The sequence below is a fragment of the Spea bombifrons genome, chromosome 1, assembly GCF_027358695.1.
Source record: "Spea bombifrons isolate aSpeBom1 chromosome 1, aSpeBom1.2.pri, whole genome shotgun sequence".
In the NCBI taxonomy this organism is placed as follows: Eukaryota; Metazoa; Chordata; class Amphibia; order Anura; family Pelobatidae; genus Spea; species Spea bombifrons.
In genome coordinates, this window is record NC_071087.1 from 98,232,376 (window position 1) to 98,260,332 (window position 27,957).

The window sequence follows — 27,957 nt, forward strand, 5'->3', positions numbered from 1 at the left end:
ATGGAAACAAACAGCCTAGCATGGAAGGGCTGTTGCTCATCACTTGGAGGGAGGTGTGTGTTACCTGGAGCTCTCTCCCCCCTCCCCTATTCTTATCTTTCTTCCCTTGTATAACCATCACATGTTCGCAGATGGAAGGCTTGTGGGAAATGTGCAAGCCTTGCATTTTCCACAGCGCTTTATCGGCGCGGGATACTTTCCTTATTATTTCGCTTCTTTGCAGGGGGGGCTTGTCCCGACGTCAGCGCCGTGGGCCCTCGCCATTGGCTGAAAGGGATATAATGTGTGGGCGTGGTGATGCCGCCAGAGCTCCGGTACAAAGTAATCCGCAGGTGGCTGACACAGGAGAACTTTGCAGCTGGAGTGGAAGGAGTGCGGTCGGAGAGCGCCTTTCTCTCAGCATCATCTGCAGATCCCACGTGTCTGAGCGGTCTTTTAATCGCTTTGTTTTTAGCGAGCAGCTGTGCGCATCATGCAGAGTTGTGCGAAGTCTTGGGGGGTCCTGTGCAGATCAGTAAGGCTCCAGGGCAGGACTGGAGGCTGCAGCAGGAGGGTTTTATGGAAGCAAATAGAAGGGTCTAGATGGAACAGCAGCCGGGCTACGGTGGGGGCAACTTTAGCCTCACCCCCCAACTCTCCCCGGCAAATTGAGCTCCTCTTCCCCAGACACGATGACTTCTCAGAGAGACACATAGGGCCAGGAGACAGGGAAAAGAGTGAAATGTTGCAGACTGTGGGCGTGGAGGTGAGTGACCGCTTAATAAGGTCCTTATTTCTTGATTAAGGTAGTAGCGCCGTCATATTCTACAGTGCAGTACAACGGGCATAGTGAATCGCATAGCCGTTTGCTTACAAAAACTAACGGTGAGGAGCGCCCTGCTCGTCAGGAGATCCTCTATATTTAATGTATATGCTGTATTGGGGGGGGCAAGGAATGTAACTTTTTTTTTTTTCCCCCCATGAATCGATGGCTGCTTCATGTCTAAATGAATAAATCAGCCCACCTCTCCACTGCATGCCATGCCCTCTGACATAACTACATACTTTAAGTGTTTGTGTAACTCCTTAAAAAAGGTGTGGATTCTGCAAATACATATGCATATATTTGTAGAAAAAAGCAAATTTGGTAAATGTGCTATCTCTTTATTGTCAGACTCTATATAATAGATTGCAAGCTTTGGGGACTCTCTTTAGGCACAACTCAACAATTGCATGCATTATGTCGCTGTGATGGCCCAGAGGCCTCCGTATGTCCTGGCTTTATTGTTGTAGCAGCGAGGCACCCATGTGTTTTCCAGTGCCTGGTGGTCTGCATAGCAATGAGGCCACTAAGTATCCCATTATGCAGGCTTTGCAAAGCTATTAAGTGTTGACCCCCTGCGAATCCCCTTTTGTGTTCAGTTCCGCATCGGTGAAAAACACAAATTTTATCTCTAAATCCCTTTCCTTTTCCCAAGTATTTTAGGAGCTTTCCAGGCAGTGAAGAATAGGTTAATTAGCGGTGATACAATTGCACAAACAAGCCTTCTTAGCCAGAAATGCAGATTTAAAGGCTTTACCCCCCTGGGTTTGTTTGGGGGGTCTAGTCACGCTTTCTTTTTAGCTTAACCATTTTGCTTCCTCCTTTTGTAATTTGTACACTTCATTTTTTGGCCACTTCAGTTAATTTCTGTTATTTACCTTTTTATGTCATATTTTTCCTCTATCCTGTAGAGTATTGATGAGCTGATCGATAACACTGTGCCTGCTAGCATTCGACTGTTGAGACCTCTGAAGATGGACGATCAAGTTTGTAAGTTTATAGCGGAGATTTAACATATATTACTTCACTTTTTGAAAGTGACATACATTTATTATTCATACTTTATATGTTATGTTTTTGTATAATATGTCTGAGTCTCTCGGTTGACCGACAAACATTTGGAGAGCGGTTGATGCTTCTCTCCAGCTCTGGCATTTCCAATGGGATTTGGAAAGGTAGTAAAACTTAATTTAAGGTGCAGATGCTATTCTTTTGAAATACAAACTAGGGGAACGCGCAACCTAAAGAACATACGAGGCATACACGTATCTATTGGGAATCTTGCATCGTTAATGGTGTCCAGAGAAGGCTTTTAATTGCATGGGTCTCTCTGTGTTAAAATACAATGCAGTCCCACTGATTCAGCTCCTTGGTAAGCAATATAGCCATGAAAAATTAGATGGACTGGCCAAACCTGGGGTACTTTGACGTAGTGGTGGGCTACGTGTTATATTGCCATATAGTGTGATAGAATCCCAGATATTTATCTAAACAGGACTTTGTGGAGAAGTCCTAGAGGGCAGTGAGCCTTTAAGTGTGAAATAATGGTGGGGCGGTGTGTTTGTTAAAAGGATTGTGTCAGGGGTATGTTTTCTTAGGTGCTTGAGTTTAGTCTGGCTTCATCTCTTTTTGCTGTGTCATGTGGCATACTCGCTGACCTTGGATTGGGTCCCGGTGATTTACTGCCACTGATGTCATCCAAGAAGAAGCGCACTTGGAGAATAGGGTTCTGTTACCAGAGCAACCATTGGCGGTCTAAGCTCTTGTGTTAACATTTTTGTTCTGTAGATGTCTGTAAATACAAGTTTTACCAAACAGGTTTCAAATGAATGTTTAAAATGAAAAGCAGGTTAACACCCAAGATGTCATTGTGTCTTGTTTTTTTTTTATATTTTTTTTTTTTTTTTTTTTTTGGATGGACCCCACCCTGTCTGCACCTATAATATATATATATATATATATATATTTCCTTCTCCACTTACAATCTTAATGGGGTAGCCTATTTTCTCCCACAGTCCTGCTTAAGATTAATTGCTGGCCTAGCCCTGAACGGCAGAGATGAGAGATGTGGACAGAAGCAGCAAAGGATCGGTTTGGTCACCGCAAAGCTCTGCGGCTGCCCTATTGTAACAGGCTTTAGTTTTGAGGGTTTTCCTTTCAAAATGGCAATATGCAAAAGTAATGTTTTCCATAATGTGACCTGTTTAAAAATAAATAAATAAATAAAAAATCACAGGATCTGTGTTCTTAATCCTATCCTGCTTAATTTTTTCCATTTTTAACTTGCTGTCAGCAGCTTGTCTTAAATGACCTAAGCCATTACATCAATGAGATTCTGTTGATCTTAACTAGACAGTTTGATGTTCTTACCAGCCAAAGAAGGCACATTATTTTAATAGAAGCTGCAGCTTCCCACCTCCTCTGTGGTCTGATTGTTGCCACTGATTGGCTGCAGTCAGTGGCAGGAAAGCTCTCCCATTAATTTCAACACAAAACGGCTCGGCAGTGGGTAAATGCATATGAGGATTTGGCAGAATCCGTAAGTTTAAATGACATCTTAAAGCGTGTTGTAGGAGACGTTTGTGCCGTTCAGGACTTGGGTACAAGATTTGTACTGGAGGAAAAAAAAGTTGCAAGTATGTTTCTGGTAGCTTGCTGCGAAGCCATTGTTAAAGAGAAATCCGCTTTGTATGTGAGTAAAATGCGTACAATAATATATACAAAACAAGAATCCAGCGAATATTATTCAAAAACACCAAAGGCATAAATATTTGTATTCCGTCACACTATATGGCCATATATCATATGGCCATATATGTAGTGGCATCGCTTGCCACTACATCAAACTAGCCCAAGTTTGGAGAGTCCTTTCTAAGTTTTCACTTCTATGTTGCTTATCAAGGAGCTATAAAAGTTTTATCTACAGCCCAAATATTGGATATATGATTGTATAGTTATGGTGTTTCAGGGATGTAGTTAATCTGTTTTATTGCCACCCTTTCCCCACCAGAACTCCCAAAGTCTTCTTGTAGAGCCTTTGTTACGATTGATTATCACTTCTATACTGTTCTTATGGGTGTTCCAGCCCTGTCCTCCCCTCTGAATTCCTGCTGCTTCCATGTGGAGCTTGTACCCTGCTGATGTCCCCCCCCCCCCCTTCCTCCCTTCTTATAACTGCACAGAGAGCACAATGCAATCTTTAGACCCAGCAGCCTCCTGTCTAGTTCACAGCCAGTTGAATCTGGTTCGTTCAGGATGACATCGGAAATAGCAGTAGCACGGTACACCAGAATATTTGTGAATAACTCCTGGGGAGGATCATACGGGATGTGCCTCTGTGCTCGCTGTGTGCTGCGCTTGCATTTTTACTCTGAGTTGCGAAATTTCTTGTCCCCTGTGAACACAACCCCCCCCCCTTTGTTTGGATGAGTAACTGTACTAATGTGCCCCTATTAAAGCAGATTGTCTTGGTTGTATAAGCAGGACATTGTGCAGATAATCAGGGCATTGTGTCCTCCTAAAAGATCACCTGGAACTGTAAGATGTGCACAGTTAGCTGGAGTTTTAAAAGTTCATTAACTGCATTAGTTATAAGTCTTTTTTTTTTTTTTTTTTTTTTTTTTTTTTTTTATTTTAAATGCAACTTCTGTTACACAAATGACAGATCTGAACATGTAGTAACAAGGTTAGAGGGGGGGGGAAGTGATTCTGGTGTAAAGTTTTAAGAACTTTATTACCATAGCAACCAATGGCATGTTTTGCTGACTGGACCGTTCTACTTGTTGCTATGGTAGCAATATCTGAGCCATGGCATCATTTCTGTACGTATGCCTGTGATGTCCATATGAATAGAGTTCATCCTGGCTGGGAGTCTAACTTCTTCATATATAGAAAGGCATAACTACTCTGAGGACGCTTAAACATTCGTAAAATGTAGTGGAAAGAAAAATTAACCCCTTAAGGACAATGCGTGGTCCCTAAACCCATTGAAAACCATGCATTTTGAGCCCGTACATATACGGGCTTTGTCATTAAGGGCTTAAAGTGCTCTTCTTTCCACAATGTAGTTTTTAAGGTTGTCTTCTGCTGTGCTACAACCGTACTTTGAAAATGCTCGCTTGGCAACAAGTACAATAGATACTGTTTCGGCTTCCGTGACTTTATTGATCCTCCCCAATACCACATAGTCCAATGGCGTACTGATTTTGCCACTCTAGCCCTCTCTCCTGCGTTTTGGGACAGAGGTAGAGTTTGTTGGAACTGCCCTTCCGCCGCTGTGATTTCATTCTCTGGTGTCTGTTGCACTAGCGGAGAATTGTCTGCCTGCTGGTTGGTGCTGCCATTCTGAGTGATGCTTTTCCACCCAAGCCCAGGTTTGTGGGGAAGAGAAGTTGCCAGGTAATGCAATGAGGAATCTTTTTCACCTCTGTCATGTCCTCTCATTGTGAGTTTTGAGTAGTTAATGCTATGAAGTTATGCTTCTCCTATTTACAATGAGAGCCTCAGGGTCTGTCGATGACACTTGTTGGAACAATATGAAGTAATCCCCGCTTTTCATAGCTCCTACATGAGGTTATTGTGTACAACGCAAACATTTTATGCGCCCATCTCCTTTAGTAGTTCTTTTGCTACCCTGCTTCTGAAATGGAGTTCAAAAGAAGTACGGTTTCTTTGAAATATTGCTGTTGCTAAATAGCTAAATCTTTCCTGAAAATGTAGTCGTGTCTGGCAAGATAAAACATGTTTTGTTTGCTGTGAATCCATTTGTAGGGATCTGCTTTCTATTCATTTGACGATGACCTTTTTGCTAGTGACGGATAATTAGTATTTCTTTAGTGCTGTTGATTTCCCCTTAAACGCTGATAGCCTGCACTGGTACAAAGAGCCTCTACATGCTCTAAATCATCTTCGATGGTGATCTTTTGTATTCAACCTTCAGGTGGGTTTTAGGACTTGCCAACATACAGTAGATCCCAAGTGTCTTCTGCTTTATATTTTGCCTTTGGAATTTTTAGATGTACTGGTTGACATAAAAGATTTTACATTTATAAGACTTCTGGAACCGTAAAAAAATGTTTTATGAACAGTCGAGTTGGCAATGTACGATTGGTTATGGTGAGAAGATTACCACAAAGAGCAATATTTACCTGTCAAATGAGGTTAGACACCTGGGTGGTGACCTAAATGTTGCAGCCATGTAGCAGCAGCTGCCCTTCACTCGGCTTGAGAAGTTTCTTGACGCTCCTGCAGTGTTCACAAAGCCAGTAAGTAAATCGTATGCAGTTGTCTCCTGCATGGTGATTGGGTTTGGAGTTTGGGAAGAATCTTATGCAGAATGCCCCCACCATGCATTTGCTAAAAGGAGTACTACGGTCATAGGGTGGCTGATGTGTCCCTTTATGGATTACTGTAGTGTTCTTGTATACAAGCTTTCCTTGAAATATTTCCAAAAGTTGCTTAAGAATCCACTTGTGATTGAGCAGATAACGACAAAAACCTTGTTAAATTTGTGCACAACTTTGCTCATGTCAGCATTGAACTCTACAAACATTCTGCAATCTATGTGCATTCTTTTAGTTAGGTTGTTAGGGGATCATGTTGTTCTTTCCCAGAAGGAGAGCTGCCCTTCTGGAGTTGTTACATAACTGATTCATTATAAGTCAAGTTCAACTGCGTTTTTATATGAAAATCATAGACTAGACATTATCCCATATATAATATTTGAATATTTTTGTCTCTGTACAGGTGAAAATGAGATTCTTGTGCTGCTCCAGGACATAGCAAGTAAAAACAAGATATGGAGGTCCTACATTGGCATGGGTTATTACAACTGTTCAGTGCCTCAGGCCATTTTGAGAAATTTATTGGAAAATGCTGGCTGGTAAGTCAGTTGTTGTATGTAACTTAAGACCTATTGTTTGTAGTCCTTTTCATGTAACCTAGTTTTGTGGGTTCTTAGTCTGACACTGGGGGGGGAGACATTATCTGGTTGTCTGTCAATGGAGCTGCTGATGGGTTTCAACTAAACATTAGTAATTGCTAAATAATGAGTATAATGTGAAAATTAAGTGTTTTGAGTTTAACTCATTTGACTTTATACAAGTGAAAAATTAAACTTCAGCATTTACTTGAATCTAGCTTAACATGGATGGTGACCTTGGATGAATCCCTCTGGGATCTTGCCAAAGTCAAAACAAAGAGCATGGGGAGATAACAAGTCTAATTACTCAATTTGGGAGAGAAATGTAAAAACAAGTGAATGGTGCAAATGTGTCTTTTGGAACTTATTAAACCAAACGTATGTGTATATTGGCGCTCAGCTGTAACAAAATAACATGGTGTTACTTCAATAAAGATTGAAAGTCACTAGAAATGATGAAATACTGAAGTACACATGGCATGACTAAACTGAAGTTAATGGTTAGTTATTTTTAGGTTCAGTGTTTGCTTCACGTCTACTATATTTTCACTATATTAGATAGTACTGTGTTGATCATCTGACATCTTTTTGGCAGATATACCACCATGTATAACCATCAACACATGAAGATTTAACTGGTGGTGTTGCTGAAAATTTCCATGTAGTTTACTACCCTCTCAAATGTCTTTCTAGAAGTCAGAACCAGCATTGACAAGTTTTATCTGTTGCCTATCTCTTTTAAAATATAGGATTTTAGCTTGTATAATTGTCAGCCCATGATCATGCTACTGGGAGGATGAGTATCTAAGTAGACTAAGTTTCTAGGGAGGTAAGATATGGCCCAGGCATGTATTCTGCACTTTTCTTTATTTTCTTAACCTCTTTTATGAGTGGCTTTAATTTTCTTTCCATTTCTTTTAACTGCTTGTTAAAGTAGCCCCCTCAAAGGAGATCGTGTACTAAAGTACATATGATGGCTGGAGTACCTCTGTAATGTGTACTTGGGTTTTTTTTTTGTAACCAGTAAATGAGTGAAAATAATAAAAGCATCGTTAATGAAACAGACTGAGGATGATGTACTTACAGCCACCGGTTGTATACCCTGGATTCCTGTCACAGCATACAGCTACCTAGGTTCTTCTAGTTTATGGAAGCTAAGATCTCTGATTAGATAATGCTCACCCTGTCGCTATGGGACAATTTCTTGTCCTGTAGTCCTCCCCCTCTTACACAGGCTGCATGAACCATTTATGGATGATACACCAGCTGTATTTTACAGATTGTGTCTAGTGAAATTGAACCCTATTAACAATAGATGTAGTTGATTTTGTACTGAAAGATTTTATTTTATGAGAGAGAATACACTTTATACTGCACGTTCAATAATCGGTGACCTAAAGTATTACTGATAAATTATGTACTGTATTTTCCGGCGTATAAGACGACCCCCAACTTTTCCAGTTAAAATATAGAGTTTGGGCTATACTCGACGTATAAGACTACCCCTCTACCCAGTATACAACAACCAGCCAATCACGGCAACCGATGTACCTTACTGGTTGTTGTATACAAAGCCTGCTTGGATTGGGTGGGTCAGCTCTCCCTAACATATGCCTGTCCACACACACATATGCCTGTACACATGCCCTCACATACACGTACACACCAGCTTAAAAAACACACACACACACACGCTGCCCTCACCATTGCCACTCTGTGTCTCCCCCCGAGATATGCTGCCACTCTGTGCCCCCCTCCCCTAGACTTACCAGTGCAGAGTCCCGGGTGTCTTGCGGGGCCGGCAGGGGACATCTATTCTACGCAGAACTGTATACAACGTCCGGTGCTGGCACTTCCGGCACTGGAAGTTGTATACCGTTCTGCACTGGTAAGGAGGATTGTTAAAGCTTACCGCACAGACGTTCATCGGCGAGCGTAAACAAGCTCTGCTGCTAGCACGTCTGCACGATGTGCTTTAACAATCTTCCTTGTCGGGACTCCCCCCCGTGGGAATTCCTGGCAAGGGAGATTGTTAAAGCACACCAAGCAGACGTGCCGGCAGCGGGGTTTTACGTGCATCGACGCTGCCGGTGAACGTCTGCACGATGCGCTTAGACAACCTCCCGTGCCGGCGCTCCCCCGTGGAAAGTGCCGGCAAGGGAGGCTGTCTAAGCGTATCGGAGAGTAGGATACAGGTCCCCTGCACCGCTGCGGGGGATCTGCATCCTAACCCTGCCAGACCTCGAGCTCCCTAATGTTGGGTTGGTTAGAGGGAGATCGTGATCTCCCCAACCAGCCCTGCTCATCGGGCGCCCGCTGATCAGGGCTAGTTGGGGAGATCACGATCTTGCACCTAGCTTGCCACGGCCCTAAAGACCGGCCCAGGGGAGGCGGCTTTTTCGCTTACCCCTCCCCTAGAGATTTGTGATTCTCCAGTCCGGCTCGGTAAGTTTGACTTTTGATTAGATTTTCACGGGTTAAAAAGTCGTCTTATACGCCGGGGAATACGGTTATTGCTTACAAGTGATCTTATGACCCCAACACTAACCTTTTAAGCCATCCCCTAACCCAGGGCTTGACAAAGCCCAGTCACTATGGCGACTAGAAACCACTTCTTCATGCCAAGGGCTTTACAGGGTTGCCATCATGAATCTGGCACCCTATGCTTTCCTGTGGGTGCCATGAGGCTCTAAGCGAGGTCATGTAATGCATGGCACTCTCCTCACCACGCCCCTACAGTAAAGGATAGGGTGTTGGAATGTTAGCGTGTTACTGTAAGGTGTAAATCCACTTTAGTACACCAAAAATGCTGTTTTTAACTTGATTCTCTCTGCTTCTTAAACAAAAGTTCAGGGTTGTAGTTTTCTCCTGGGAACAGCACAGAGGAGGAGCCCCTAATATGTCAGAAATGGTTATCTATTTTAGTGGGGGAAATTAGCGGTTTCAGAGTACTGACACACTTTTCTCTAGGGGTAAATTGTTTAAATCCACAAAACACAAACCACTGATAAGAAAATGGTGGGTTTTTATTACTGTGATGAAGCCTATGAATGGCGATAACTCACAGGGTTACATTGAGAATCGAGATATAAGGTAACAAGGACGTAACAGATGTAACTTCCTACAACACGAATGTAACAAAGTATTGAGATGGACAATGACCTCACGCTAAACAAATGCTTCAGGTTTCTTTTTACAGTTCTTATCACACATTATTTACAAATAGGCACTACTGCTTTCACTGGCAATACAATACACTATAAACCATTTGCCGTTGTACATTTGCCTTTTTGATGTGCGCTGCAACAGGCTACAATTGTACATAAAAGTCTTCGCCTGTCCTTTCTGTGGGCATGAGGAAGCAACAGGCCAGATGTTCAGTTGGGTCGGTTTTCAACTCCTTCTACACATATGATTATTTGTAATATATTATAAGTGCTTGACAAAGTCTGCAGGCTGCGTCCACAACATTGGTGTGTGACAAGGGCCAACCCCAGGCTGCCAAGAAAATAAAAACATGACTTTGGGGTGGGGGGTATGGCTCCTAAATCCAAACCAAACTCGTCGACCCCCTTGCCTAACCCAACCGCTAGATATATTAACTAAGCTGTTAGAACCAACTAGTATGCAAATAACTAGCCTGAGATGCACTTGAAACATTAGACACCAGCTACGCCGCTCCGTCATGCCTCAGTTCTATGTCTTTTATTGTTTTTCCTTTTTTTTTTTTTTATGTTTGGTGTTTTACCTATTGACACACTTTTCTGCATACCTGGCTACTTACACGACATGGCCCATGTCTACTCATACACACTTACATGTTTCCGCCTGGGACTGTTACGGTCCTGCGTCCACACACCCTTTACATGCATTTACACGCTCGAAGGCCTCACTCAGGGTTCGCGTGCTTACCTGATTTCACACATTTTTTATTTTCTTTTCTTGTTCTTCATCACACCACATTTCTTTTTTTTTCTTCATTTTGGTGCCTTACCCGCAGTGATTGTATGTACCATGGGTTCTGGTGATCCCCCCCCAGAGCTTACCATGCAGGGTCCTGCCGGCCTCTGCCTTTTGGTCTATGTCCATACTTTTGGACATGATGCTCATTCCTTGATGCTACGGCATCCAGCTCTTGTTGCTTTAATAAGAGTATGTTTTTGTTTGTTGTTTGTTGTTTTGTTTATTGCTCCGACACTGTTGCTCCTGCTGATTTTTATTGGTGATTCTTATACGTTGCTCATGTATTCGCGCAGTCCTGCCAGACGTCGTCCATATGGCTCTTGATCCTATTACATTAATTTCCCTCAACATCAGGGGCCTTAATAAACCCGAACAGAGATCCAAATTGTTTACTGAACTTCGCCGCACCAAATCCAAAATAGCTTTTATTCAAGAAACACATTTTAAAGCCACTAAGGAACCCAAATTGACTAATAAACATTTTACCACCTCTTTTACGTCTAGTAACCCGGATTCTAAATCTAAAGGGGTGGCTATCCTCTTGCACAAACATTTACCCTTTCGCAAATTGGACAGCTGGCAGGACTCCGAAGGCAGGTGTATTTTTGTTAAGGGGTTTTTGGGTACCCATAGGGTTACCTTTGCAAATGTTTACGCTCCTAATTGTCGTCAGTCTACATTTTTGGTTATGATTTTGAAACAATTGATGGATTTCCAAGAGGGCATGACGATCTTAGGGGGCGACTTTAACATGACTTTCCTCCCGGTTCTTGATAACTCATCTGGTACTTCCTCTATCCCATATACTCAAATCAACCGGGTTAAGAGACTGCTCCACAGGGCACAGCTTATAGATGTTTGGCGGACGCAACACCCTACTACGAGGGACTACACGTTTTACTCTGCCCTTCATGACCGTTATACCCGTATTGACTCTTTTTTTCTTTCTCATCATCACCTCCCCGCTCTCCATGCCTCCTCTATTGGCCCTAGTGTACTCAGTGATCATGCCCCTGTTTTTATGACTATTAAGCTTGCTTCGTTCCCTGTCCGGCCATGGGTGTGGCGTCTGAATGAAAATATTCTTTCTGATCCGGTGCTTTCCTCAGAGGTTTCTGACCATTTACGCCTCTATTTTTCTGAGAACTCTACCCCTGATATGCCGTTGCCCACCATTTGGGAGGCCCATAAGGCGGTGGTACGGGGAAAGTTTATACAAATTGGCTCTCGGCTTAAGAGGGTGGCGTTAGCCGCTACTCTTGACTTAATTAAGAAAATAGCTGCTTTGGAAGCACTTCATAAATTCCGCCAGGACCCCTCTATTTTGATCCAGCTGGACTCTCTGCGCTCCCAATTAGCCTCTCTCACGAACCGTCGCCTTAAGCGACAGTTTCTTTTAACTAAACGACACTTCTATGAATATGGGGATAAGCCCGGTAAGCTGCTAGCTAGGGCTCTTAGGACTCAGACGGCCAAACATTTTATAGCCCGGATCCGCACTGTCAAGGGTACTCATGTCTCCTCCACCCCTGAGATCGCAGATTGCTTCCGCAAGTTTTATCAGGACCTTTATAATTTACCCTCTGTTCAGGAGTCCTGTCCTGACTTTATGACAGTTCTGGACGCTTATCTGGATAAACATCTACCTCGCCCCTTGCGACCGGAGGAATCGGACCTCCTTAATTCCCCCATTACGCTGGAGGAGGTCAGGGATGCTATCAAATCCACCAAACAGGGAAAATGTCCAGGGCCGGACGGCCTTCCCATTACCTATTATAAGAAGTTCCTACCTATCCTGGGCCCACATTTAGTGAATACGTTTAACTCCCTTACCTCGGGTTCCCAATTTGCTCCCCAATCTAACATGGCTCATATTTCCTTGATTTTGAAACCAAATAAGCCCTCTGACATTTGTAGTAGTTATCGTCCCATTTCCTTACTCAATTCGGATATTAAACTCCTTGCTAAAATCTTGGCCATGCGATTGTCACCTTATATTCCCCGCTTTATCCATAGAGATCAGGTGGGCTTTGTCCCCGGCAGGGAGGCTAGAGATAATACCACGAAAGTTATTGACCTTATTGATTTGGCTAACCGTACACGTCTTCCGCTCACTTTGACCTCGCTAGACGCGGAGAAGGCCTTCGACAGGGTGGCCTGGCCCTACCTATTTCGTGTCCTGGAGCGACTGCATCTCGGACGGCATTTTCTGTGTTGGACTAGGGCCCTGTATCATAACCCTACGGCGTTGATTAAGGTCAATGGGCTTGTGTCTCATCAGGTCACCCTGTCGAATGGCACTAGGCAGGGCTGTCCACTCTCGCCTCTTCTTTTCGTGCTGGGGATGGAGCCCTTGGCGAACGCTATCCGGGCGAACGCCTCTATATCTGGCATTCCTGTGGCTGGGGTCCAACACAAACTGGCAATATATGCTGATGACATGCTTTGTATTAATTTGAACCCTCTGGACTCCCTTTCCCACATGCTTCGAGAGTTGCGAACCTTCGGTGCGCTCTCCAATTATAAAATAAATCTCTCTAAGTCCGAGATGTTATGCTGTAACGTCCCAGCGGATCTGTTGGCGGATTTGAAGCGTGATTTTCCGTTCAAGATTTGTGATCAGGCCCTTACTTACCTAGGTTTGCGGATTCCCGTGGATCTTTCCCTTCTCTTCTCGCTGAATTTCACCCCGTTACTTGCGGCCGTGTCTTCGGACCTGCGGAGGTGGGATTACACACACGTCTCCTGGTTCGGCAGGGTGGCTGTTATTAAAATGAATATTCTTCCCCGGTTTTTATACCTATTCCAAACCTTACCTATTTTTCTTCCTCGCTTATTTTTTAAGAAATGTCACCGTCTCTTTCGTTCCTATGTCTGGTGCTCTAGATCGCCCAGACTTTCCCATGCCCACTTAATTAGAGCTAAATCTAAAGGTGGTCTGGGGTTACCAGATCTGGAGAAGTACTGGCGGGCGGCCCATCTCCGTAGGATTACGGAGTGGTCCATCTCGGTGTCTAAGCAGTGGTTGGAGATTGAGGGGTTGCTGGTGGGCATCCCTCTTTCTTGCCTTCCTTGGCTACTGGATTTTAAGAAACACTTTGTCTCTAGGTCCTCGCTTACTGTCTGCGCTACTTTACGTGTGTTTGCCAGTGTCGTGAAGGAGGGCGTTTTGTCCTCCAGTCCGTGCCCCCTCTATCCGATTATTCCTAACCCGAATTTCCCCCTTAGTATGTCTGTTCACCGGTCTCCTCTGCAACCTTCCCTCCCATGGCGTATTAAGCGTTTTCATTCCATGTTTGTGGGTGATAGGCTTGTGTCGGCCGAGACCTTCTATGGTAAGCAATCCTTGTCTTCGGCAGAACTTTTGTTTTACATTCAGACTCGGCACTTTGTGCTGTCTATTCCCAGGGACCCCCTCCTGTCCCGTCCTTTGTCCCCCTTTGAGTTGCTATGCTCCTCTACCTCAGAGACTCCGCATCTCTTGTCAGTGCTCTATGCCCTGCTCTTGGATTCCGCATCCAGTTCGAAACCCTATTTTATGAGCATGTGGGAGGGGGATCTCTCCGTCTCACCATCCCTTCAGGACTGGGATAAGGTTTTGTTTGCTATTCATCGGGGCTCCATCTCCAGCAGGATTCAGGAGTGCTCATACAAGCTTTTGACGAGATGGTACAGGACGCCCGTGGACCTCCATAGGTTCTTTCCCTCAGTCTCTGATACTTGTTGGAGGTGTGGGTCCGACAGGGGGACTTTGTACCACATATGGTGGCAATGTTCGGTAGTTCAGTCCTTCTGGCGAGTGGTTTTGCGGGTGGTGGAGCGTGTGGGTGGCATGGATCTCTTGGATAAACCAGAAGCAGTTTTGTTACACCTTACCTCACTTGCGCCTCAAGCTTACAAGCGCACACTTACTATACACCTCCTCAATGCGGCCAAAGCCGTGATACCCAAGTTTTGGCGTACATCCGCTCCCCCGCCAATCTCTGTGTGGCTTCAGAAGGTAAATCTTATTGAACAAATGGAGGAGTTAGTCTGGGCGTCCAGGGGAAAGGGTTACCAGCATACCAGGCGCTGGTTCTGGTGGCATGAATTTGTTGCCTCAGCAGATTTTAGGGACATTTTGGGTCAGTACCTCACGGCTACTACTCCCCCGCGCTCCCCTCACTAAATATGCTCAGTCGCGACGGCTCACTACACTCTTCGGGTGACGGGTAGGGATGGTCGACGCAGGTCCTTACTCTGTTGCATGTGTCCTCCTTATACATTTTTCTTTTTACCGTCTCACCTCTTTTATGTATTCATATTTATCCGGAGCAACTGTTTGTGGAGCTGTTTTCTGGTTCTGTTATATATGTTTATTTTCCTTTTTCGGCTCCGTTTATTTGATGTGTGCAGAATGTGTTGTCACCTTACCTCTGCTGGTTTTTCCACGATTCTCTGCCTTTTGTGGCCGGGCTGGATCGACCTGGTGGCATCCATTTTTCTTTTTACACACAGGAGACTTTATGTAATAATATCGTCTGTGCCGTCTATGCTATTTGATGGTTTGTTTACCCTCATTTGGATCTGTGTTTGGTATGTTACCTGCTACCATCTACTTTTACACTTGCATATTGTTCATGGTCTCTGTATTTTACACTGCTCAATAAACGGTGAATTTAAAAAAAAAAAAAAAACATTAGACACCAAAGCATGCATGCACAAAAAAGTAAATCCTTATGCGTTCAAGAAATGGGAAAAGGTTGAAGAAAATGGGTGGGGGAAAAACCTACATCTCACTGAAATGTTTTTGGTGCTAAAATGGTTAAATAGAGTGTTTAAAATGCTTGTAGTATAAGACTCTAGGATTTCAACTTTCAGAACTATTTTACTTTTGTTATTGGTGGCCCAACCAGTATGTTACAAAGGAGTCTACATAATATGTTTGTTTTTGTTTTTTTATAATCAAGTTTGAATGTTTGGTTTAGTTGTGAAAATGTGTATCTTCTTGGTCATTGTATTAAAACAAATCAGTTTTACAGAACATAATACTGACCACATCGGGGGGGGGGGTTCTTTTCTGCTGAAAGCAAAGCTTGCCCCCCCCCCAAAAAAAACATGCTTTTTTGGAATGCCATCTCTATGGAAACTGGAGCAACAAATTCCAGTGATGTGAGGAGCGAATAAATGACACAAAGGATTAGGCAGAAAGACACAAAAAGGGGAGCGTTTAAATAATTAGATTTATAATAGGTCTTGACATGTATTCGCATTCCTAAACCCAGATTCTAGGAGTCCTAAATGAATCTGCAAGAAAATGACCCATATACATCGGTCTATAACAATCACCCAGAGAGCAGATTATGTGAGGTTTTACTGTAGATGTCTTTTTATTTTTTGATCGGTAGTGGAAATGTTTATTTCTGAAACTGTTCTTGCAAAATCCGTACGCTGAAAGCAAATTTACAAAGTGTTGTGTACTGGGACTTGTTTTGTTACAAGTGATAAATAAAATATGGGAACACTGGGTCAACTGTTTATTTAGAGGCAAGTGCTTGTACAACGTGAACAGCACGTCCGTGTAAACAAGTATCCTGTTCACATTCCCCCTCTGCTCTAATGTGACTGCAGAAAAAAAAATGCAGACACAATACGTATGACTGTGGATGATCCAGAAATCATTGTACCTGATTGTGGCCGGAGACACACACACACACACACACACACACACACACACACTTGTGCTTTGGTAAAGTACATTTATTTAAAGGTAGAAAGGTTTAACGAGAGAAAATGCAGCCGTTACAGACATGTTAGGGTTTTTACACGGTGAAGATGCTGGTATGACATAATTCCCGCAGTCTGGAATCGTGGTCTAAAACATTGTGGTTCGTCTTTCTGCGGTGACAGCCACTTTGGGGCTGTTTTTACCTTTAGCGTGGAGACAGTGCTGAAATTCTTTGGGATTAGTGACCTATCTGTTATCGTTTTATATCTCTTGTTTGATATAATAATGACCCGATACCCTATGAGGAATTTAGTGAGTGTATATGTCGGGTGGGGGGGGTTATCGGCTAAACTGTTCCTCGGATAGCCGTGAAGAATGAATTACCGTTACATTAGTCTCCAGTAATTGCAATACATTCATTGTTTAAACCCTTATTTAATTTTATATCCTCAATGCTAATTTTACCTATTTGTTTGGGGGGGGGGTTCTTCTGGAATAGGTTTTGGTATTTGTCCTGTGACAACCAACTGGCCACACTATTTCATCATCATGTATTTGCCTCTTTAGGGTCACGCAGTACACTCCTTATCAGCCCGAGGTGTCTCAAGGCCGCTTGGAAAGTTTGCTGAATTACCAAACCATGGTGTGTGATATCACCGGGATGGATGTAGCCAATGCATCCTTACTGGATGAGGGAACAGCGGCTGCCGAGGCCATGCAGTTAAGCCACAGGTATTGGCAAACATATTCTGTATGACTGGTTTAATGTTTTCATAGAAGCAGTATTTTTCATGACAAATTCTCTGGCTATATGGATGTGGTTTTCTCCATGAAATCAGGGACATTGTTGGTTCTCTAAATATATCCTTTCTGTTTTCAGGCATAATAAGAGAAGAAAGTTCTATGTAGATAGTCGGTGCCATCCACAAACTATAGCTGTGGTACAGACTAGAGCCAAGTAAGTTGTTCTACGTTCAAGATGGTGTCAATACCAATGTTTACAATGACTGCTTGCCGCGTGATCACAATATTTAGTTTCCGAAATTGATAAGAAAAGGAAAAAACTAGTGTAACATATATGTTACAAACCCAATCCCGTTATGTGCTCTACTGCCGTAATTAGAACTGAAGCTCTGGTTTAATTAAAGGTCTCCCTTTCACTCAGAAGGCTTATCTTTGTATGTTTTGTCTTCATTTATTTCTTACTCCTATTTTGCTCTAGTTACATAGGTGTCACCACGGAACTGATGCTTCCTCATGAGATGGACTTCAGTGGGAAGGATGTAAGTGGTGTGCTGTTTCAGTATCCAGACACTGAAGGAAAGGTGGAGGATTTTGCCCAGTTGGTTGACAGAGCTCATCAAAATGGGGTAAGAGCATTGTTCTCTAGCAGTTCCTCAACTTGAATCTCTCCTATGGTTAAAGTGCCGACAAGCTGTCACAATGTTTATTTTTTTTTAAAAAAAATACCACATATATCCTTATTTGCCAAAATCCAGAACTGCTTCAGTAGATGTTCCTATGCTGGTTGATTGATCATAAGTATAGATCTCTATGGCCTTTCGTTTTTTGTTTCCTTACTTTAGACGCTGGCATGCTGTGCTACTGACCTCCTTGCCCTGTGCATTCTGAGGCCTCCTGGGGAGTTTGGAGTGGACATTGCACTGGGTAGTTCCCAAAGATTTGGAGTGCCGCTCTGTTACGGTGGACCACATGCAGCTTTTTTTGCTGTGAAGGAGAACCTAGTGCGGATGATGCCTGGAAGAATGGTTGGGGTAACCAGGTATGGAATTCCATTTTTTGGTATTCAGTATTCAGTAGCGATGCATTAAAGCAAGCAAACGCATAGAGATTTTAATCAGAACATCGGTATAAAATAGGCAAAGTATCTTGTACTTTACATGGTTTAGGGAGATACCAAGACTCCTATGAAAACTGACATGCTTTTGACACCGCAGAATGGTTGAAGATGTAGAAATGGAGTCCTGAGTTTAGATAAAGTTTTAGAATGTATTGTTCTAAAGGTAACATAACCTTGCACTGACGTTTGATATTGAAAGCAAGATCTATATCGTATAGTGTCATTAATTAAACAATGTGTTTGGGTCTAAGGGATGCTGCTGGAAAGGAAGTTTACCGCCTGGCTTTACAGACTAGAGAGCAACACATTCGGAGGGACAAAGCCACAAGCAACATATGTACAGCGCAGGTAACACGATCTATTTTGGAGTATGGACACTTTATGCAGCCAAATAACTCGCGCAAATTAGCATAACAGATGGCATAAACTGGTCTCCAATAAATCCAGACTCCCACCTCTTGGATTCCATACATCGTTGTGCAGCTTGTTCCATTTCTTTCCCCTGTAATTCAAGGACACGGCCGAGATATCTACATCTAGCTGATGTCACAAGTGTTTTTACGGTGAAAGTGGCAGGCTGGCACTTGGATCAGTGAATTGCTTTTGAAAAATACATGTTTCAACTAAACTATTTTAACTCTGTTGGTTGATAAGTAAGCACTAGCAGTATTCATATTAGACCCCTTATAGATCAAAAACTATTTCTGAGAATTGTGTCTTCAATGTACCAAAGTTTAAATAGAATACAATTTTTTTTTTCCCACAGGCACTTCTAGCAAACATGGCTGCAATGTTTTGTGTCTACCATGGTCCAAATGGGCTTAAACACATAGCCCGGAGAGTTCATAATGCTACCCTAATACTGGCAGAAGGTATTTACTTTCATTAGAAGGGATTTGTTATATATATTTATTTTTATTTATAGTAAATCCAAAAAAAGCTCTTTGAAACAAAAACATTTTAAATTGGCTCTGGACAGGGTTGCTCTTCTCTCCCTACCTACCTTTATACTTGTGGCATTTTTATATCTGAATACTTTTATATTATTCAGAACACTACTGTTAGGTTGCTTTATCCTCTTCGTAATACCTATTCCAAAATCTCCAGTACCTTAACAGGCAGATGCTTATTTTATGTAATATGTCCATTTATTACTAGAATAATGCTTACATGGTGGGCAATATTATTCAGTAACCCTGCCTCCTCATCTCATTTTACGGCCTTGCTTTAAAGGCGTTCAATCATTTTCCTCTTCTTGTGTTCAGGTTTAAAGAGGGCTGGACATCAACTGCATCATGACATGTTCTTCGACACCGTGAAGATTCTTTGTGGGTGTCCAGTAAGAGAGGTACTGGATCGGGCCACCCAGCGTCAGATTAACCTCCGGCCTTACAGCGATGGTTCGGTAAGTGCTCTAAATGTATTTAAGATCCCCCCCCCTTGCTTCGCTGGCCAAAAGTTAATATGACACAAGTACTTTGTGCCTGCAATGTCATGTTTTCAGAACAAAGGGTGATCCTCACACGTGTACGACATTTCGTAAGAGTATTCACTGTGTGTAAAGTTAACTGGTCTGGACACTTACAGTATTTAGGTTTAAGTCGGATTACAATGTTTTCAAGATCAATGAATGTATTTTGTAACAATGGTAGTGCTTATTGTCATGCATCTTGTTTTACACCCAGCTTGGTGTTTCTCTTGATGAAACTGTCACAGAGCGAGATTTGGACGATCTGTTATGGGTGTTTGGTTGTGAATCCTCAGCAGTAAGTACAGTGTCCATTTTAATGTTCGTAAAGCAAAAAATTCTCTGTTATATATTACTATACCATTCTCAGGAAGAACTTGTAGTATCGACTAACCTTATAGATTATTGCTTTGCTTACGCGATATAGAACATAAGTAACATGGAATTTTTAAAAGTAAGAAAAACATGGTAACCATGAGAAGATATAGCTACCCCGTATATAAAAAAACAAAAAAAAACAAACAAAAACTGTATATTAGGTGGTTATATTGACACTTGTACGTTTAAACTATTGAAATACATGTTGCAGACCTCTGCCCACTTGTTAATCTTTGACTTTGACTCTCAGGAGTTAGTTGCTGAAAATATGGGAGAAGAAACCAAAAGCATCTTAGGAACTGCGTTTAAAAGAACAAGCAAATTTCTAGCTCATCAGGTGTTCAACAGGTATGTGTTTAAACCTTTTTTTGATCTAACAAATGTTCACCTTAAATGCATTTCTTACTATTTTTTCTTTTGTTTTGTTAAGTTATCACTCTGAAACAAATATTGTCCGTTACATGAAGCGTCTAGAAAATAAAGATATTTCCCTAGTCCACAGTATGATTCCTCTAGTAAGTATGCTTATGGGGGCTTGGGTTTCTGGTGAATTTATTTTAATTTTTTTGTGAACAAAACCTTTGCAGACGTATTTTAGAATATTTTGTTTTTTGTCAACAGGGATCTTGCACCATGAAACTGAACAGCTCATCTGAACTTGCAGTAAGTCTGCCTACATTGATTCATGTCAAAGATTAATGTTTTTACATGATGTGGGATAACTCATGAATGTCATTTTTTTGGTAGTTAAATTAAAAACGGGTTGTCTGTTTTTAATGGGTTGAGCTAAGCTTATGAGTTCCATATGTTAATTCCCAATACATCCAAGATTCCACTTATTTCTTTAGAAGATGACTTCAAACTGTAATCGGGTACAAAATCCAGGCATGAATTACCGTATTTGCTCGATTTATAAGACGACCCCCAAATCTGAATATTAATTTAGGAAAAAAGAGCCTGAACATAAGACGACCCTATAGGAAAAGAGTTTTACCAGTAAATGTTAATTCATCTAAACAAATCCAGGAGGATCCAGGTCCCCTGCAGCTGCGGGGGATCTGGATCTTAGTCGTCTCATAGTCAGACCTATTTGAGGTCTGATTATAAGACGAGCGGTATTTTTCAGAGCGTTTGCTCCGAAAAAAACCTCGTCTTATAATCGAGCAAATACGGTATATTGCATGGGGTCCTCCTACAAAAGTGGCTTGAAACTGATGGGAAGCAAATATTCATGATTCATTAAGACAGTGACTTTTTTTCTCTCTCTCTTTTCTACTTATAAATTACTAGCTTTACAAATGTTCTACCTAGTAAAGATTCTTCAATAGTTGTGTTTCCAGATTCTTTTATAGTTTTTGAAGCTCAAGGTGGAAATGTGCGAAATAGTACTCCACATTGCAAATTTATTCCCAGTAGAAAGCCACATCTGGTGAATCACATGCAGGCATGAATAATTCTGCAGTTTCCTTGAGGTTAACATTATTTATGGTCTAGTGAAAACTTAGCCAGCTTTAAGCAAGTCTGATTACAATACAGGTTCATGCGTTTTTATGATTGCTAATGTTGTGTTTTTTTTTTTTTTTTCTTTTAAGCCGATTACCTGGCCAGAGTTTGCCAATTTACATCCGTTTGTGCCATTAGACCAGTCTCTGGGTTATCAGCAGTTGTTCAAGGAGTTGGAGAAGGACCTGTGTGAAATAACTGGATATGACAAAATCTCGTTCCAGCCAAACAGGTGATCACAATGAAGTCTCTCTCAAATGCTTGGAGTTGTGCAGTCCCAACATAGTCAGTCTTCACAAAGCTTGAGCACAAGCCCTGTCAAAAAGCCAAACAACAAAATTAGCTGAATGCAAGAAGGGTATAGTATGTGAACATTCTTAAAGAACACAGGTTTTTTTTTATTTTAGTATTCATAGTGGTTTCAAAGTGTGTGCCCTTTAGCTAGAGAAGATGGAATATCTGACTGGTGACAGGACTGGTCTGGGAGAATTTATTTATTTTTGTTATCCAACTAGTGGAATGAGGTATAGTTTTGAGACTGATTTGCAGTCATCTCTATGTTGTACTTTTGTTCCTAGTGGTGCACAGGGTGAATATGCTGGACTAGCTGCAATCAAGGCTTATCTCAATGGGAAAGGGGAGCACCATCGAACTGTAAGTGCAAACAGAGGTTCATGCTGTTGGGGGACTGGCACAGATTAGGACCCTGATCAACGAAGAAGAAAAAAAAAAAAAGTTTCAGATTTATCCTATAGCAAGTATCATTTTCGAACTGTATAGTATATAAGCCAATAGTACCGCATATCCAAGGAATTTGTGCTGTGCTGCAACCAAAAATATTATAAAATGTATGACGTAAAGCTAAAGTGAATTAACAACTTTCATTAACATATAGCATCACATTTATGTTCATAAAGGCCACAGTCCGATGTATTATACATACTTCATTTAAAAAAAAAAAAAATAAAAGAAAGTTTGACATGCTATGGCGTTATTTACTTTAATGGCTGTCTACTAATTTGGGCTGCAGGTTTGTCTCATCCCCAAATCTGCTCATGGGACCAATCCAGCAAGCGCTCAGATGGCAGGAATGAAAATCCAGCCCGTGGAAGTAGATAAAAATGGAAGCATTGACGTCGCTCACCTAAAAGCCATGGCGAGTAGCAAAATTACAATTTAGGATCTACAAAACCTTGATATTTGTCACTTAGATTATTCTACTATGATACAATCCTAAAAATTCCCCCAGTATTTATGTATAAATGATCTTATTGCTTTTAGAAATAAAGGTCTTCAGCTGCAGCGAGGATCACTTTAAAAAGCTGTAACACTTTGACACTTTCTAGGTTAATTAGGTTTTATTTTTTGCTACCCTTTTAATTCAAATACTAGACAAAGCATTTCTTTTCAAAAGTTCTAAATGCAATACATCAAATTGTAGCATGTTTTGCTGTGACCGCCTGTGTAAAATATTGCTTCCTATTTTCCAACAGGTAGATAAGCACAAGGATAACTTGGCTGCCATAATGATCACCTATCCTTCGACTAATGGCGTGTTTGAGGAAGACATCAGAGATGTGTGTGATCTCGTCCATAAAAACGGTGGCCAGGTGTATTTGGATGGGGCAAATATGAATGCTCAGGTGAGACTCAAAAGAGAAAAGCCTTTCCACTCTAGTCTTGTAACACCTAGCAGAGTACTCTTTTGAAACTACATGGCTCCTTTTGGTACGATCTATAAAAGCATTACAGCTGCCGCTGGTAAAATGTTCAACCTGACTTCCGCTGCGCTGGCTTAATTTTGACGCACCCTTCACTTTACTCTTTGCACACAGGTTGGCTTGTGTCGCCCAGGAGATTATGGTTCTGATGTGTCCCACTTAAACCTTCACAAGACATTCTGTATTCCCCATGGAGGTGGCGGTCCTGGCATGGGGCCCATAGGAGTGTGAGTAACTTGTACTACCCTGCTGTGCGCCAGTCCTGCTGTATGACCAGATCACACAGAACGGTGATCTGTTACATTTTCTTAATACATCATGTTGTATATACTTCTCCTCTCTCAAGTCAATACCTCCAATTGATGTGTGTGGAGAAAAATCAGTTCTACAAATTCTGTAGCACTGTTGATAAATGTAATACCCTTGTAACCTCCACCAAGAACTAACATATAACCCTATCCCCTTTTCCAGATAATATATATGTCTAGTTCTGCTAAGGTTTTCTACCTGGCATTACAATAAAACAGCCAACCCCAAGATTCTTACCAGAGAGCTTTAATTAGAATCTGCCCAGATTAATGTTACAGCAAAGACAAAACCAGAGTTAGTGATATACAGATGACAATCATCAATTGAAATTTTAACCCCTGTAAAATTGGTAACTGGTATCTTTCCTATAAATATTGGTCTGCCTTGTTCTTGATCTCTAGTCAAAGCTCTTGTTAACTGGTATAGTAGTGCAGTAAAGGCCTGGGGTAGGCAGTCTACCGATTAAACATTTTTTTGCTTTAAAAAAAAAAAAAAGTGATGGGAGCTTTGCCCCATTGAATACTAGGTCAAAGCTTGACCATTGAATAGGATGGCATTTAAGGCATTTCCTACTGGTTAAATAGTGACAGAATGACTGTTGGAGAAAATGTCCTTTATAACACTAAATATTTTTTGATTTTAGAAAGAAGCATCTCGCGCCATATCTGCCCAGCCACCCTGTCATTGCTCTGGATCAAGACATTGATGCTCGGCCACTGGGTACAATAAGTGCTGCACCATGGGGTTCCAGTGCCATCCTTCCTATTTCTTGGGCTTATATCAAGGTAGTTTGCTTTAGCTGTGGTTATGGTTTCTAAACTGCACAAACATACTGTCCATTAACATTACCCCAGTGTCTGTGCTGTTGCACACATGCGCAGATGCACACACGTGCAGTCACGTGAAACTTTCTGCTAATGGAGACGGCAGGATGTATATTGCTAAGAAATATATCTGTATATTCACAGAATTTTAATTTCAATTTTATTTTTTATTTTTTTTCCGTGTATGTGTGTGATTATTGTCAGTGATTAGTACATTTTGGAAGTCTTTTCTTGTGTATTTTGACCTGTCGGCAACACGAATTATATGTGCTGATTTATACATTTTGTGGCTTCAGACAGAATGCATACAGCTGTCAATCAGGATCTAATGTTACCCTAGAGAGGATGACCAGACTTTTTGTGTGTGTATATATATATATATATATATATATATATATATATATATATATAATACTTTTGCATGTATATGCGCACCAAATTCATATTCTACCAATATAATTTTGTCTTGTGTGTCTTTGTATTTTTTTCTTTTCCTAGATGATGGGAGCAAAGGGACTCAAACACGCTACAGAGATTGCTATACTAAATGCTAATTATATGGCAAAGAGGCTTGAAAACCACTACAAGATCTTATTCAGAGGGGCTAGAGGCAAGTTGAACACCTTCGAACAACTGCTCCTAAATTGCACATTTCAAAGGTTTAAGACAAATGGCAATTTATGGTAGCGGACAAACTGCTCATTACCGTTACAATTTACGTAAGTGGCTGTAGCAAAAATGTTAAATCTGAAACTCCTTCAAATATGGAAGTTTATTGATCCTTAAGATCAACGTTGAGCCCATTGGTGAGCTGATCTGTGCCACTGGCAGACTAGATAGGCTAATGTGCAGAGCCATAGCATCTCCACATAGTGTTTCAATAACGGTGTACTAAGTTTTCCTTTTGTAATGGCTTGTTTCAGGTTATGTAGCTCATGAATTCATAGTTGACACAAGACCTTTCAAGAAATCGGCAAATATTGAGGCTGTAGATGTTGCTAAAAGATTGCAAGATTTTGGTGAGTTATATAGCGTTTTACTTTATCTGTAACCATAACGTCAGATTTTTTTTTTTTCTGTTTGAATGATTTAACTTGGTGTGTGTTCAAACAATGAGGGTTGGTTGTTTTCCCAGAAGGTCTGTGAATTGCTTTTATATAGGTGCATTTGATGGCCTCAAACATGGCAATGTGCATCATTTATTATCATTATCGATAATGATAATATTACATGCCTGATTTCCCACTTCCTGGTTATGTTTCATAAAGCTTTCATATCCAGTTTCTCTGTAAAAAATAATACATGTAGCCCCATCACGTTGTCTGTTCTGTAGGATTCCATGCCCCGACAATGTCTTGGCCAGTGGCAGGAACCCTTATGATTGAGCCTACAGAGTCTGAGGACAAAGCTGAGATGGACCGCTTCTGTGACGCCATGATCAGTATCCGGCAGGAAATAGCAGACATTGAAGAAGGCAGAATGGACTCCAGGATTAATCCGCTGAAGGTAACACTCTGTACAATCTGTAATGCCAACACAATAATCAAAAAGGCTTGTCTCTCATCTAAAGGCACTTGTCAGGAGTTGAATTGTGAACGCTTCACTGTTTAACCAGTTAATGACCATTGGCTTGCCTAGCACGTCACGGGGATAAATAAGCTTAGAAAGCCATCATTCATCTTTCTTCAAACCGCCTGTGTAACAGCAGTGTTTGGGTGTTGCTGCATCTGATGTACTCTGTTATATTCATTGACAAATAAGGGGTTTTAACCCCTTCCTTTTTTTGGTAAATTGGGTATGGTCAAAATAGTAGTTTCTAAAGCCCTGTTTGTCCCGGGGAAAAAAAAAATACAATTAGTGTGGGTATACATGAAAATTATAGTTAAGCACCACTGAAATGTTAAAATGGCCACGGTCAGAAAGGGTACAAAAATAAAATGGTTAATGGTCAGAACTTAACATGCTTCTTGTTAATGTTTGGACCAGCAAACTTCTCTCTCCTATCTGATAGGTGAAAATAAGGCTGCTAAGGTACCCTTATGCTAATAGTCAGAGCTTAACGCTGCAGGCCTTTTAAACCTGCTTTTTTGATGGCACTGCTTTACCTGTGCAAACTGCAGTTTGGTTTGATTATGTACACCATAACTTGTAATGATGTCTATTTAATTGAATTCCGAAATCCTTATTAATTACCAATAGCGACCTGTTGAAATTCTTCCACCCTGTTTTAGTGAATCATTTCACTTTTTCTCTTGGGTTAGTACAACTAGTTGCACTGCTCTAGAAGCTGAGATTTATTTTTACATAAGTGGCTATTAAGTTTTCTTATGTTTTTAATATGCCTGCGTTTCAGATGTCTCCACACACGCTGAGCTGCATTGCATCCTCCAACTGGGATCGTCCTTACTCAAGAGAGATGGCTGCATTCCCCTTGGTATGTCAATTTACAGTGGAAAATGAATTGAAAAATCAAATACTGTCACATGGATGTTCATAACCTGCTTTTCCCTCTTTCTTTTAAGCCATTTGTTAGGCCTGAGAACAAATTCTGGCCCACAATTGCTCGGATAGATGATATTTATGGTGATCAGCACTTGGTATGCACCTGCCCTCCTATGGATGTATACGAGTCCCCTTATACAGAACAGAAGAGAGCTTCCTCCTAGTTTACAGACTTCTCCAATGTACGGCATGTCACTGCTGTTAAAGTACACAGCACAGCAACTTTAGAGGTTTTTTATTGTGTATTTATATGTATATATTTTTCCTTTTTAAGCCAACTGTATACTATTGAGTATTGCTGCTAAGCAAGTTTGTGAATACAATCATTTACATGGGATGGAAGCATTTGAAGTGATGGATTGCTATACAGTGCCTCTGGACTCTTAAGATATTCCGTTTTTGGTTTATGCTTTATTTTTCTGTTTTGTAATTTTTACCTTTTTAAAGTCATATGTCCTGTGGATTTTAATAGTTTCCTTTATACTGTCTTAAACTTCTGATGTCCATTTTTTTAAAAAAAATATTGTGTGTAATATAAAGGAATTTCTTTCCTATTCTTAAAAGCATTTGTAGCAGGAATAAAAAAAAAAGGGTGAATGTTTATTATTGCATATCTGTATGATGTAATGTTTACATATACATATAAAGGAAACGAAAGTTTTACGGACATGTTCCCTGTAGGACAGCCGTATATGTAATGTTTTGTAGTTTTATTTGTTAAATTGATTTTATCATTCCAATAAAGACCATTTTGGTTTTATGTCTTGTGTTACTGTATGGAGAGGGTGTAAAACTTAGAGCCAGTAAGTGTTTTAAATCACGTTGGCTACCAACCAGAGAAACCTCCCGTGTGTGTTGCATGAACGTATGCAATCATTTCGATCATCCAGTCCTCCTTTCGTAGGTACAGTCCTGCTGAAAACAAACTTTCTTCTATTTTATATATTTATTAATCACATACAGAACAGGGCAAAACTGTCTGGTTTTGGTACCAGTAAC

At 41.3% G+C, this 27,957-nt stretch overlaps 1 protein-coding gene across 1 annotated transcript; it reads left to right on the top strand.

The window, feature by feature from the left end:
- The first annotated feature begins 327 nt into the window (after positions 1-327).
- On the top strand, positions 328-27,718 carry GLDC (glycine decarboxylase). Its single transcript, XM_053465991.1, has 25 exons — positions 328-745; positions 1,714-1,792; positions 6,548-6,683; positions 16,960-17,124; positions 17,273-17,350; positions 17,615-17,762; positions 17,979-18,175; positions 18,505-18,601; positions 19,020-19,125; positions 19,519-19,658; positions 19,939-20,019; positions 20,350-20,447; positions 20,530-20,614; positions 20,721-20,762; positions 21,692-21,834; positions 22,181-22,256; positions 22,633-22,762; positions 23,100-23,245; positions 23,438-23,550; positions 24,276-24,417; positions 24,955-25,066; positions 25,380-25,475; positions 25,790-25,962; positions 26,810-26,890; positions 26,979-27,718. The coding sequence occupies exons 1-25, from the start codon at positions 473-475 to the stop codon at positions 27,120-27,122; spliced, it is 3,081 nt and encodes a 1,026-aa protein (XP_053321966.1). The 5' UTR covers positions 328-472; the 3' UTR covers positions 27,123-27,718.
- Positions 27,719-27,957: the final 239 nt, after the last annotated feature.

Bases quoted from the DNA above. Each gene is read 5' to 3' on its own strand.
- GLDC (XM_053465991.1), top strand. From the start codon at position 473: ATGCAGAGTTGTGCGAAGTCTTGGGGGGTCCTGTGCAGATCAGTAAGG. The intron at 19,659-19,938 runs GTAAGTGCTCTA...TTTTACACCCAG, and splicing joins GGCCTTACAGCGATGGTTCG to CTTGGTGTTTCTCTTGATGA. The intron at 25,067-25,379 runs GCAAGTTGAACA...GGCTTGTTTCAG, and splicing joins CTTATTCAGAGGGGCTAGAG to GTTATGTAGCTCATGAATTC.